The sequence below is a fragment of the Strongylocentrotus purpuratus genome, unplaced genomic scaffold (assembly GCF_000002235.5).
Source record: "Strongylocentrotus purpuratus isolate Spur 01 unplaced genomic scaffold, Spur_5.0 spur5_scaffold_3, whole genome shotgun sequence".
Taxonomy (NCBI): Eukaryota; Metazoa; Echinodermata; class Echinoidea; order Camarodonta; family Strongylocentrotidae; genus Strongylocentrotus; species Strongylocentrotus purpuratus.
Genome location: NW_022145609.1, coordinates 26,558,119 through 26,572,412, shown reverse-complemented (window position 1 = coordinate 26,572,412; position 14,294 = coordinate 26,558,119). Strand labels below are relative to the sequence as shown.

The window sequence follows — 14,294 nt, the reverse complement described above, 5'->3', positions numbered from 1 at the left end:
CTCATTCAAATTGAAAGGTGTGATACTACCGCATACAGTGTACATACCGGAAGTAATTAACTCTTGCCTGAATTCTCATAGAATCTGAAAAATACAAACGATGTGCCTTATTTTAGAGGCAAGAGTTCATTCACACTTATTAACACATTTTTTTCATTAAATGTCTGACAAAATCTCCCTACAAAACATGATATTCATAAATGACTGAAAATCCTGTATTAATTTACACAAGGCTATTTGTGGGTAAGAAATTCCTCGTCCATAAACTGCCCGAGATTAACAACTTCTGGTTTGGAACCTCAGACCTCATTTTCAAAATCACCACTCTAACCACTGAAGTGGTTAGAGTAAGTATGAACACAGCCTAATTTATCTGCGATTGTAAACAGCATTGAGATGTGGGAACAATGTTCATCAGTGACGGCTTGGGGAGCAGGTATGAATCATGGACCGCTTTCCGAGAAAAGAGTAGGATGTCTCGAACGTTCACCTCCGTGGCAAAACAAGAAAGGGATAAAGTGACATCTGGAGAAACCTTTTCATGTCTTCACATACAATGCTCGATGATGCATGGATTCATTTAATAGCGGGTTAGAGCTAGAGTCATCAGTGTGCACAGCATGACGGATTGCATTTTAACTCCATGTCTGCAGAATTCTTTATCTAATGTAGATGGAAATGTATTCTATCTCTCTCTCTCTCTCTCTCTCTTTCTCCCTCTCTCTCTCTCTTTCTCTCTGTGCCATCAAATTCCCATTATCTTCTATTTCATTTTCTTGATGCCCCTTTATCTGTACTTTTACTTATTAGTCGGTTTCCTAACCTATCTATATCACTCTGCCCCTCCCACTTTTTGTCTTCAATTTCTTACATCCCCCTTCCCCTCTCTATAGGGTTTTTCAGTATACCTCTTTCTCTTTCCCTATCTCTCTCTCTTCTTTTAACACTCTTCTTGTTTTTCTCTCATGCTCTCTCTTCATGTCTCTCTTCAGGTTCTCTCTCTCTCTCTCTCTCTGCCCTTTTCCTCATTTCTCTATCCCTCTCTATCTTTGATTACCAGTTAATGTCTATATCTAACCCTAACCCCCTCTGTCTTTCTCTCTCTTTATTTCTCTCTCTATCTTCCTCTCTCTTTATAATTGTGCAATTATTTGAACATAATCAAACCTGAAAAAGGAGTTCTCATTGTTACCTAAGATACAAAGTTTAAATCACATGATCAGTCAGTCTAGCAATACATGCCCTATGTGTATTAGGTAAGCAGTTCTCTAATCAGACTGCTAATTAAAGGGTAATTAACAGGTCAATCGCAGTAAGAAATGGTGTCAGACAGATGGCTAACTCTAATGACACTGTTCCCATTCCCAGCTTCACACCCCAAGTCTTTGACAACATTGCTCAACAGCAGCGCAAACCCCTATTCAACATACACACACCAAATCTCATGCAAATGCATACAGAGAATAGTTTGCATTTTACAGCTTTTTGTTTTCAAATGGGGAAACTTTGGGTTGTAATAATGCATGAGCATGGAAATAAAGAACTCAACTTTACCATCAGATAAATGTATATTGACAAATGTATGTCACAAAAAAAGATTTCATGAGACTTTCAAGAGATATGGTTTGGAATAAAGTTTCCACTTTTATTTTAAATTTCTCTGTTTGTAGCATTTCAGAATCAGAAAGCAAATTGCTTAATTGAACCCGTTACAGATTTTGGGGAAGATGAGCTCCGTGTTATAGATTTACATGAAGTAGCCAACAACATTTTCCAACATATATATCACAGCAAGCAGTAGGGCCTAAGAATAATCTATGTATGTTCTCTATAGATCAAATGGGATGATTGAATACAAATAGTTTCTGGGTCAATATTTAGGTTAATCATAATAGGGCTGTTGCCATTGCTTGCAGTGGAGCTATCCTAACTTTGAATTATCTCCTATCATCACTGGTAGGGTTATGCAGCAATGGAAACAGTCTCTGAATGTTCTCTGTATATTAAAGGCATCATACCCTCGGGGAACGTACCCTGCTCCAAATTCTCATACTCCTAGGTGTCCCCCTCCCACCCCCACAAAAAGTTGACAAATATGAAATAAACATAACATGATTACTGTATGCATAGTAGCAATTTATGCATCAAAATGGCAAATTATGATATTTTTTTCAAAATGCCGTTTAGATTTTGCTCAGTCGCTGAGCTCCATCACAGAAAACTAGATGTAAGTATAAGATGTTCATGCACTCAATTTAAAAAAAAATAATCCAGTGCCATTTCCCCTCCCCACAGAAGATGGTGACCTCCTTGTTCCCCCCCCCCCCCCCCCACCCCACTGAACACATTTTTACTATGCCGCTGATTAAATGGAATGATTGAATATGAATTGTTTCTGGGTCAGCAATCTAGGTTGTCAGACAGGGGCCATGAACGTTCATTTCCATAATGCACATCTAATCATCTTTAGATGTAGGAGGTTCAATGGCCTATCACAAAGTCATCATCCAAGACGGTCTCAACAAAATGATTTGACAATTCGTTCTCAGTCAAATATACAGTAACTTTCTTTTGAGTCAACTTTATAATGATAAATATCCCCTTTTACAGCACTATAATGTAGACCTTTGCCCAGACTATTCCCTTAATGAAAATTTGAACTTTGAAAGGGGGTAAATATAAGTTCATTTTCTCTAGCTTCTACTTCTATCATTTGTGCAGATTTTGACACCTTCATTATATTGCAGGCATTTAATTTCACAGGTCTATGCTTTTATGATAAACATAAACTCTATTCAGTGAATTATTCAATATCAAAGAGTTGGTCCTCAAAACCTCAAAGCCTCATACCAACACGATAAGTGCCTTCTTCAAGACGGTACTTCAAAAAAGAAAGTAAACCCACACAAAGAAATTAAAGGCTTCCTTATTCTTAAAGGTCTCGTCATAATAAGATAAAACAAAGATAAAGCAAAGAAAGACATCTTGAAGTAATAGAATCTGCCCATATCATGGCTCAATCATCGCATCAACGCTCCTGAATTTGCAACATTTCATGCTATAAATACTAGCCCACCTCCATGATTTTAATCTCTGATCCTGTTCTCAATCAAGTAATACCGCCGGCTTCCTCCTACCCAAATTGAAGTCTACCTGTAGGCTGCCTCAGCATCTCTTGTCCCAGCCATTGTGATCCTTAGGCGCGTCTTCATCATCTCGAGATGGCCAAATAGCCCGCTATTTCTGATTTGGGAAATAATTCCGAAGTTACAAACTGCGTCCTAATCAGCTCGAGATTCGACCTCGAAATTTGAAACTCGACCTTGAGAAATTAGCTCGAGATATTTTGCTCAGCGTTAGCGCTTCGGTCTGGTGAAGACGCACAGGAAAAATAGCTGGATATTTTGCAAACTATCCCAAGATATCTTGGGATTATAATCCCAACCAAATTGCTACTTCGGTCTGATGAAGACGCAAACTTGCTGGAAAGTTTGCGATCGGGATAGTTCAAATAGCTGGATATTTGGCAATCTCGAGATAGTGAAGACAGGCCTTCTGAAAGGGGTGCAGGAAGTGACCCCAAGGGACCGGTGGCGTACCCCTCTAGGGGGGTGGTCAGCTCCACTATATAAACAGAATGAAAAGGGGGTCTGCCTAAGGGCGGGGAAGGAAGAAAGAATGATGGGGATGATTGACTTTGATCCCAAACATCCCGCTTCTTGCTCGATCGGTCTCTCAAATTTGCTTTCTTCCTTAGTGTTTAGAACTTCCTTGTTCAATATTCAGAACTGCCGCAAGAACTGTCTCTGAACTTTCTTTTGTTTCATCTTTAAAACTTTTTGGATAGGTCTTGAATACTTTTTTTATCTAGATAAGTTATATTGATACATAAATTTCCTGTGCCATTCTCCTCATTATAAGTGCTTTCTATTGACCTAACCTACCTAGTCTAGTTTCAAGATAAATTTACTTATTTTGAGCGAGAAACTATTTATAAATTTCATACTCCGGCTTGGAATGTTTCTGGCTTGGTGTAGTTGCCTAGCAAACTTCAAAGAAAGATCTCCGTCAGGCCCCAGGTTTGGCATCTTTAGGCATGTTTGGTTGCTTGGTTGCAAGTGTAAATGGCCCTCATACTAAAATTAAAAACACTTAGTCATACTTCTGGTAAAAGGAACTAACAAAAAAATTAATATAAAGGTTAGTCCCATCAACATAATTCCTTGAATGACACTACCCTGTGCCATGAAATCAGGATTGACCTAAACAAAACACAATGTCCTTCATAGAAGATTATGCCTATCATCCAGTCCACCAGCTATTTACTATAGCCAGGTAAGGTGTGTCTTGATCTGGTATTCCAAAAACTGTCCCCATTTAAAAAACACATCAGCTAAACCCACGGTGCCATACAGGAACATGTCTGTCATATCCATCATTGATTAGGCCACTAAAAAAAAAGGATGTTGTATTTGGCCCTTTAGGTGCCAAAACAGGGGTCGGTCGGTCAGAACTTTTTTTTTTTAAAGCTCCCTCTTTGGGCTGATATTTTTAAGTGCTTTCATACATTTTTTCCTCAAAAAAATGGTTTAAAAAAATTAAAAAGTCGACTGTAGATTTCAAGATTTTTGGGTCGGTCGCAAAGGGCAATACAAAATCTTTTTTTTTAGGCCTTATATTTACTACATTAATGAATCCATCCAGTAGATCTGAAAATCAGGGATGACCTTAAAGACAGTGTCCTTCAAAAAAAGATTATGCCTTGTCATCCATGATTTAAGTGTTATCTAGTATGGACAGGTAGTAAGGTGTCTTCTGATCTTCGATTCCCCAATGCCCCCACCTTTCATAGGTAAGATCTCCTTTAGGTCATAGCAGTGCAATAATCTACACCACATGCTACAGTGTATAGTACTCCATTCTTTTCTTCACTCTGCTAACAGAATGGGCAGATCGTGGAGTCATCTGATTGGCTGAAAGTCACTCAATGATAGTCTGCAAGCACAGACTCTATTGTGACACTTACCTGTCAGGGTTTTGTACACACAAACAAGGAAAAAACACATACACTCAATTTCCACAATGAGAAGACACACACATACACTATTTCAATACCCTTGAAAATTACATCTCACTGTACTGGTCGAACACATCATTCTAGGGGAAAAGTAAGAAAACTATTGAAAATTGACTGTTTAGAACCATTTCAGAGAATATTCTTGCTAACATTAGCTTGGTATTAAAGTATTGAGAGTATTCTTAGACAACACAAATGTTTTATCAGCAGTATACATGTATGGTATTGGTTTATCGAGGAATCTTCCAATAACATCAAGTAGTTCAGAGTTACTGCAACACATCAGATTTTCTAAAATGTATTCTTCTGGTAGATACCAATCTTCTTCATGAAAATGGGTTTCATAATCCACAGTCTTCCTCTGTTCTAGTTTTCTACCCCCTCCCAAGGCCTTACCCCTCCTGGGAGCACATTGATACCCCTCTAGGGGGAAGGGTCAGTCCCATATAGGGGGAGTTGCCTGGAGGCTGGGGAAGGAAGATGGTAAGATAGGAGAAGAGTGACACCAAATCCAAATCAATGCACCCCTCTTCTTTAAAAAACAAAAAAACAAAAAAGTTTAACCAAAAAAGAAAGAAATCATTGCTGTACCACTGCGGTCGCATTAAGTAATTTTTTTTAAGGGAAAAAAGGCCAATGACCAATTAATTAATGAACTAAATACAAATATTTTTCTATCATCACAAATAATTTGTGGTCTTGATTTTCTTTTATCATTGAAAATTGAAGAATAAAAGTTCATGGAGTCAAATTTGTTTTCATTTGGAGGTTTCTTCTCATCTTCTTTTTCAGATAAACATTTCTTATTTTTATGAGATTCAGTTAGAGAAATGACATTTCTTGAATGTTTTACACTTCTCAAATTCTCACACATACATCGTGAAGCAAACTAATCAATCTTAATCAACCTTATTTGATAAAATAGGGATTAATGGCAACAGGTTAGAGGGTTAAATAGAGAGCCAGAAAGGTGTCAGCTCATATACCTTTAAAGTGACTCGGTAACATTGTTGAAGGTTGATTTAAAAATTGCGTAATGTGTGTATGAAATGTTACTTATTATCTTCCTTCTACTGTACTAAGCCTCTAATATGCAAAAAATCCTGATTTTTTTTTTCAAACCCTAAAGATATTAATGGTTTTATAAGAAGGAGTCACTGTGCAACACCCTGTAACAATGATTAACAGTAAATTCTCCCAACCATTTTTGAATTTTCCCAACTGTTTTTCCATGAATATAAGACAAAAGACAGACTTTTTTAAAATCTTTCAACACTTACGTGTCTGGAATGGTATATAGAGCCAATTCATTGCTTTGTGACGAATTATATTCACCTAAAATGTAATTACATTTGAATAATATAGTTGGGAGAATTAAGGTATCGATCAGATTAGGTTTTCCCAATTTTTATCGTTAATAATGGTCTGTTTTCACTTAAACTTTCAGACAATCTTTAATTGTACATCTAACATTGAAGTCACTACCTTATAGCACCATTTTCTTTCATCTTTACAATGTTACCAAGTCCCTTTAACACAGACTCAATGCTCTCCTGGCAAAATGTAAAGCAAAATGAATGGGTAGAAGGAAGAGATGAAACAGGACAGGAAATAATAACATTAGATAAGTAGAGAAGAAAGGGACAAGTTAAATGCGGAGAAATGAGAAAGTAATAACCATAAATAAACAGTATGAGAAAAACAGAAATGAGCTTTGAAAAAAAACAAGAACAATTGGAAAGAAAGAAGATTCATATTTTCGCACCACTACAGTTCCAAAGTACTGATTACAATTAAAAAGCTTCTAAAGGACACACAGAAAAGATCTATATGAGAAAGCCTAGAAAACTGCTAGGAGTCAAGAGGCTGTTTAATTTCTTCCCAGGTACTTGGTTTTTCAATATTGGCGAAAACAACAAAAGGGTCCTGCTCTGCTGCTTGAAGGACGAGTACTTAATAATTTGTTGTGTGTTTTGTCAGGCCGCCAGAGGTTGTGGGTTGATGAGTCACGACGACGAGGAGTGTGTTTGTGTGTGTGTGTGAGCGTGAGTCACCCAGTCCCAGGGGGATGGAAGCAAGCGAAGGGCTGGCTGCATCACTCTCTTTCTCTGACAAGTCACAACCCTCAGGTCTATAGATAATGAAAGTGGAATGTGTACTATTGAAGTTTGTACTTTTTGGACTTGAAAAACTTTTCAGACTTCTTGAAGACATGGGTATGAATAAGTTTTACAGATTTTTGTATCAAGCAATCATGCTTGACACACTACATATCAGAAAGATGCAGGCTTCTATGTATTAACAAAGTTTTAAAACACCGTCAATCATAATAAAAGACGGTTCTCTGCTGAAATAATGTCTGGTCTGTAAACAGGATGGAGCAGTGATAAGGGATATAGGTAATAGGAGAGAAATAAAAAAAAAAATACAATGAGGATGATAAGGAAAAATATGAGAGTATAAAAGAAAAATATAAGAGTATAAAACAAAAATATCATAAGGAAAAGTGGAAGAGAAAATGATAAAAGAAAGTATATCAAAGGTAACAAAGAAAAGATTAAAGGAGAACAAAAACAAAGAAATACATAAGGATTTATGGAATAAGATACCAAAAAGAGTGACATGAAAAGGGGTCACATGCGTCACCCTCACCAGAAATGTAAATAGTTCATAAATGAGGACGGGAACCAATTGTTTGAGGACCATCAGTCAACTCAACTCTCCGTTCTGTATGCTCTACCGTCCCCTTTCGAAAAGTCCCTACTGTACCCGCCTCCGTAACCTCCACTCCCTGCCTCTTCCTCCCCCTCCTCCCTCTCTCCTCCCCCTCCTCTCTCCCTACTCCTCCCTCCCTTCTCTCCTCCCCTCCCTCCTCTACCTCCCCATGCTCCTTCCCCTTCCTACCACCCCCTTTACCCTTGAACTCTACACCCACCCCTTGATTACCCCCAAGACATCTCAAATGCGGCTATTGCTCTTTCATCCATCTACCATTAACTACATGTACTTGTCTACTGGTAATGAAGTCATTCATGAAGTGGGGCAGGTAAGAGGTGGACAACATAGCTGAGTACTGACTTGATGGAAGCCGAGAGCAATCAGTCGGCCAAGGGAAAGGTCTTCCCTCGTGAAGGCATCCCGCTTCCGGAAGAGAGCATGCTTACGGACATACCAGCAACATGACTTGTAGGAAACAAGATTGCAACATGATTGAAATTGAATATGTTTACTTGCCTTGATTACCGGAGGTAAAGTTTTCTGGAATGATTAACCAAGAGAACGTGACAAATGCTTCATAAGAATTTCACGGCCTGACCTACAAAATTCTTAATATTGTACTGGCAAGTACATTAAGTTGATAGACTATTTCCTTCAGGGCAATTTGCAGTATTAATCAACATCATGGAGTTATACTGCACCAAAATGATAGAAGTTTCCTTCAAGTAACCTTGAGAGCAACCCGAGGACAGCACTCAGGTTTTCCTGTTTTCCTCTTCATATTCTTATAATCAGAATGATTAATCAATATGAAATAGGTTTGTCTATGAATTTGATATTCATTTTGTAGAAAATCTACCAGAACAACAGATATTTATTCATGTTCGAGTAAGATAATATATCAATGAACACACTAAGCTTAAAAAGAACTTCCTTTTGACTATGTGCAGGTAATTCAATGCTACCGATTTAAAGGTAAAGTTCAGTATTGGAAACGCCCCAATTTCAAAAAATGAAATGAAAGCTCTTATTACCAATCTTGTGAAAGAATATGTTTTGAATATTACATGATGATAACAATTTTGACGGGAAACCGACTACTAATTGATATATTTGGTAAATTAGTGTATCTCTCGCCTGTTGAAAGATATGAAATGCATGTGTCGCGCACGTGTGTGTAGTCCCATATACATCTTTCTGTGTACAGTGCTTCTAATTTTATGAAGACTTTTCTTCATTTCTTATCATTTTGATGATTCCAGAACCTTGCAGTACATCTATGCTAGATGATCAACCTTTTCTGATCGATTTCACAACGTTTCTTTCACAATGCAATCGCATGACCATAACTGCTGTAACTAATATTCAATCAAGAACTTGATGATGATGATGTGTTCATTTTACATGATTGTCAAAATGGCAATAAGCAAAATGGATTAGAAATTAAGGACTCCTGCTTTAACAAGGGCAATAAAAGCATCAACTTGGCTTTGAACCCGGAGCCTTCTAGTAAGACCATTGCTCTACCACTGAGCTATCGCACTTCTGCCACTGACTTAATCCTTAAAGAGACAAAAATCCATGGCAACGATGTTGTGAGGTTCTTAAATCTTCTTCATTTAATTTTCAAAACAACTTTGACCTTCTCTCCTAACAGAAATCTTCCTGAAGCCGAAATCCAAGATCACGTTGTCGTGAAGACACTCGAGAAGCAAGTAAGTTAAAATGGAAAGCTGAGATAGGGAGATGATCCGGGCTTGACTGAGTGATTCACAAGCTTGTTTACTGCTCTCAACAAAGTCAGGGAACGAAGCCCATGAAACGTTGTATCCTTGAGGCCTATACTGTGTATCATCTGTTGAGTGCCAGAAGGGCATTAAGTTAACTCATGTGCTTAATAGTACACAGAAGGCCTATCTTCACTAGCTCGAGATTGCCAAATATCCAGCTATTTGAACTATCCCGATCGCAAACTATCCAGCTAATTTGCATCTTCGTCAGCCCGAAGTTGCAATTAGCTGCGGGATATTTGGTCGGGATTATCATCCCAAGATATCTTGGGATAGTTTGCAAAATATCTAGTATTTGGCAAAATATCCAGCTATTTGTCCGGTGCATCTTCACCAGACCGAAGACTCACAATATGCGCAAACGCCAAGCAATCTCGAGCTGATGAAGACGCGATTTGTAACTTCGGGATTATTTCCCAAATCAGAAATAGCGGGCTATTTGGCAATCTCGAGATGATGAAGACGCGCCTAGAGTTAATGCTCTTCTGGCTCCAAACAGCGGGTACCTTGATCATGATTTGCAGTGCAAACTCAGAAGCCATGGGGTTGATACAGATGGATGCTGCATCCGTTTCTTAGAGAGAGAACTTGAGGGATCTGTTCTTCATGGGATAAGGGGTGAAGGCTGAACAGGTTGTCGGGGCTTTAGTGGATGATACAGTATCAAAGGGCAACAACCATTGGTGTAGGACATGCTCTTTCAAGTTTGAGGTTGATGGCGGATAAGTTTAATACAGTCTGCGAACATGAACTATGATGGTGTAGATTCATGTGGCTTACTTGAGGGTAGTCTGAGCCTCAAGAGCAACAAGTATATAAGGCTACCTGTATATGCCCAGTTCTGTCCAACTTTTGCTACTTAGTGTGTTTCCACATAAGGTAGTTTACTATAATATATTCTCACACAAAAAAAATGACAAGTGCATATCATCCCCTGCCTGCAAAACTGTTGTAAGAGCTGTGCATTTTCAATAGCAACACTGGCCTTCTCACAGGCAGCTGGCAATATGCAATATTGTCATTTTTACCCTTGCAAAAAACTGCCATCTCCTTGTGCCTATCAATTACTAAATCTGAAAATCTGAGGACCTGTCATACTTTTGTTTGTTGTAAACTTTGACTAATTTGTCAGCAAATTTAGTCTGACACCCCAGCTCCTTCCAAACTGGACTAGCAATGCTCATGTCTACTGCCCCCCCCCCCTTCTCTCCATGGTATGGTACAGTCAAACCTGCTTTAGTGACCACCTGTCTACAAAGACCACCTGTCTACAAAGGCTACATTTGTTGTTTCCCTTGAAAATGGTTTCTCATTGAATCATGTACTAAAGGAACCTGTCTTCAAAGACCACCTGTCTACAAAGGCAACTTTTTGTGTTTCCCTTGGGCGGTTGCTATAGACAGGTTTGACTATATTATAGCTCTAAATTGATAAACTAAAATCATCACATTGCAATCAATCTCCCATTGAAGGATACTGATTGAGGCAGGTTAGTTCACTCTCATGTCCATGTAACTTGTTTGGGTTTGATCCAACGCGACCTCACTCTTAAAGTCAGATTTCCTCCGGAAGTTGAAATGTAAAGCTTTACTTCTGGTTAAACGAACGTGTACCTGTCACAGACAAGGCCAGTAACATAGATAAAAACATGGGTAACCAGGGAAGAAATGGAATCCTCGATGCATGCATGATTTCTGATTTCATTTAAAGGTACACTTAAACATTTAGGATTGTTTCCTCAGCTGAGTAAATTAAAGAGAAGGTTGAGTTCTGGGAAGAGGTGAAAAATAATTTGTGAGCATTATCGTTGTATTATGCAAGTGTGGAAGAACATTAGATAAGACATGTTCCCTGAAAAACATGGCTCTTTAAATGCCTTCATATTCTAAATATGTCAAGTAACATTGTAAAACTCGGGGTAGGATTTTTACGCCACGTGCTCGTGTAGTCCCATATACATCTTTCTGTGTATAGTGTTTGTAACTTTACCAAGACTTGGCCAAATTTCTTATCATTTTGATGATTCCAGAACCTTGCAATACACACAAATTCTTATATGCTAAATGATCAACCTTTTCTGGTCGATTCCACACCGTTTCTTTCACAATGCAATGGCATGACCGGAATTCAACTTCATCTTTAAGCATTATTTTGTTCAAATCACCTATTTTGTAAGTGATATAAATTTAATTGCATTTTACAACTTAAATGAGCGCTGAGCCTTCAGACCAGTTTACTAATGTATTTCAATTTGTGAATGTTTCTCTTGCTGAACCCCTGGTTACCAGGCATTTCATTCACATGCTATGAATAATGGCAATCTTCATACGGTAGATGGAATCCACTTTTCATATACAGTCAAACCTGTCTATAGCGACAGCCAGAGGGAAAAAACAAAAAGTGGTCTTTGTAGACAGGTGGTCTTTGCAGGCAAGTTCCTTTAGTTCATGTTTCAATGAGAAAACGTTTTCAAGGGAAACAAAAAATGTGGTCTTTGTAGACAGGTGGTCACTAAAACAGGTTTGACTGTATTAGTTGTAGCCTCAAGCAGAGCTCTTTAGTTGTCAGAGAAGCTTTTGTTTAAAAAGTTGGCATAAAATTGGTGAAAGATCTATTTTCAAATTAAAGGCATTACAATATTAACATTTTTTTCAATTATTTAGAGATATTTGTAAGTGATGTGCAATGACTAGGTCCACATCTTATAAAGATAACGCGAGGGTTAAGGATTAAGCTCAGGACATCTGAAACAGATTTAAAGAGAAAGAGTTAAACCATATTAAGACACTCCTTTTTCATAAAGCCTCAACAAGTTAATTCCTACCCTTCGCATGAAGGAACATTTATATTTTCAATGCCCCAATTCTAGAAAATCTTTAAATATGACAAAAATGAGATATACCATAGAAACACAAATGGTGCATAATTAATTTTGCCACATCAGCTTGGCATTTTGATTCATATTCTATCTTGAAAAGTTCATCATAAGTTCACCATCCAAACAAACACTGGTATAAGGGAACAACTGGTTTTACGAAAGCATTCTTGTTTACTGAATTGTCATTGTTTGGGCCCTACTTTTATCAACACACTTTCTAGTGACAAATCGTTCCAGAGTAAGGATGTAAGAATTAACTGAAAATAGGAACATGGAACTTTTCTTTAAAGAGTCAATTTTGTGCATCTTTCAAGATGAAATAAGATGCCTGTAAGAGGAAGGGTAAATCAATTTAGCCATTTCCCCCCTTCACCTTCTCCTCGGGTTCTCATCTTACACCCCTCTTGCCACGTTGTCGAGGAGTAACGGGGAAAGAAGGTGGTCTTGTCAAACATCTGGTACTGTCCGTTTGAAAGCAGAGTGGAAATGGGTCATTTTAAGAGAAGGGATGGATGAGCTTCTTTCCTAAAAGGTCAGCAAAGGTCACGAGCAAACAATTAAGAGGAAAGAGACACTTTATTTCAATTTTTCTGCACTATGAAATTTTGCAATTTTGTACGGAAAGTCGTTGAGGCATATATTTTGATATTCTTTTGACATTTGTACTTTGTGGAGGGTTCCCTTTTCTGAATCAATTTGCTAATATTTTAGAAACAGATCAAAAGGAACGGACAAAATATAAGCTTACTAAGATATCACTTGCTCTTACAACCCCTTGTAAAGATTTTTTTTAGTGTCTACTTGATCAGTATTTCTTAAACATAAGGACACCTGTCACAAAGACCATCAAATGTACAGAAACATTTCTTTGTTCTTTCTTAAATGTTATCTCAATTGGCTTATTGATAATGATAATAATAATAACATTCATAATGCACATATATCCATCCCAAGGGATGCTCAAAGCGCCTTAACAAATTTCGAAATTATTACCCCGGCATTAGCTGTGCTACCATTACGGCGCTCTAGCATTTCAAAGAATTACTTCCTGCCAGGTACACATTTACATCACCTGGGTTGAGTGTGACAAATGTAGATCAATGTCTTGCCAAAGGACATTAGTGCCACGGTGGGACACGTACCGCAGACCTTGTGATCTGCAGTCCAGTGACGTATCCACTCAACCACGACATCTCTACGTTAAGATATTAATAGTTTAGCGTCAATGCACCAGCGTGTTTGGGAAAGACTTGAAGACTCAATGACGTACATGCTGTCCCTTTGATATCTATAGGTCCCTGGAATGCATATTTCGTAATAATCATGCGAAGTTAACATATAAAAAACATCAGGAACTTCAAGACTAGTTGTGAACTTGTGTACTTTGTGAGAAAGTGTCGGGATCAATCTTCCGCCAGAATGTCTGTCTTGCGGTTCCCCCGAGGAGGGAGGATAGCTGGGTGACCTTGGGGGTGGGTATAGGAAGGGGGTTCTTACTAGGGTCACGCAAAGTTAGCCATCATGAGTGCGTGAATCATCTGGCCATCGGGCTCAAACATCCCTACATCCTGCATGGGCAACGCTGCTTACTACGTCAACATGACGGATCATAAACCCCTTCCATTCATTCTAGAGCTCAAGTCTGATGTAGTCATTGTCATCAGACACTTAATACAGATATGCAATATGCTATTTCACTCAAATTTTCAATGACAAAATGAGGAAGGCCTGTCAATTTCTGATGAATGTCATGAACATTTCTGTGAGCACTTTACTATTGTAATTTGTTTACACCTCTCTTTGTATGTAGTTTAGTGAACTTTTTCTATTT

General features: G+C 38.2%; 1 protein-coding gene across 1 annotated transcript in view; it reads right to left on the bottom strand.

Annotated features, from left to right (window-relative positions):
* LOC115928551 (mutS protein homolog 5-like) overlaps window positions 1–13,656 on the bottom strand; it is a 32,008-nt gene extending 18,352 nt beyond the window's left edge. Inside the window, exon 1 of the mRNA XM_030995858.1 lies at window positions 13,606–13,656. Within this exon, the coding sequence (XP_030851718.1) occupies window positions 13,606–13,656 (51 nt within the window). The remainder of the gene's footprint in view (window positions 1–13,605) is intronic.
* Between the last annotated feature and the right edge of the window lie 638 nt (window positions 13,657–14,294).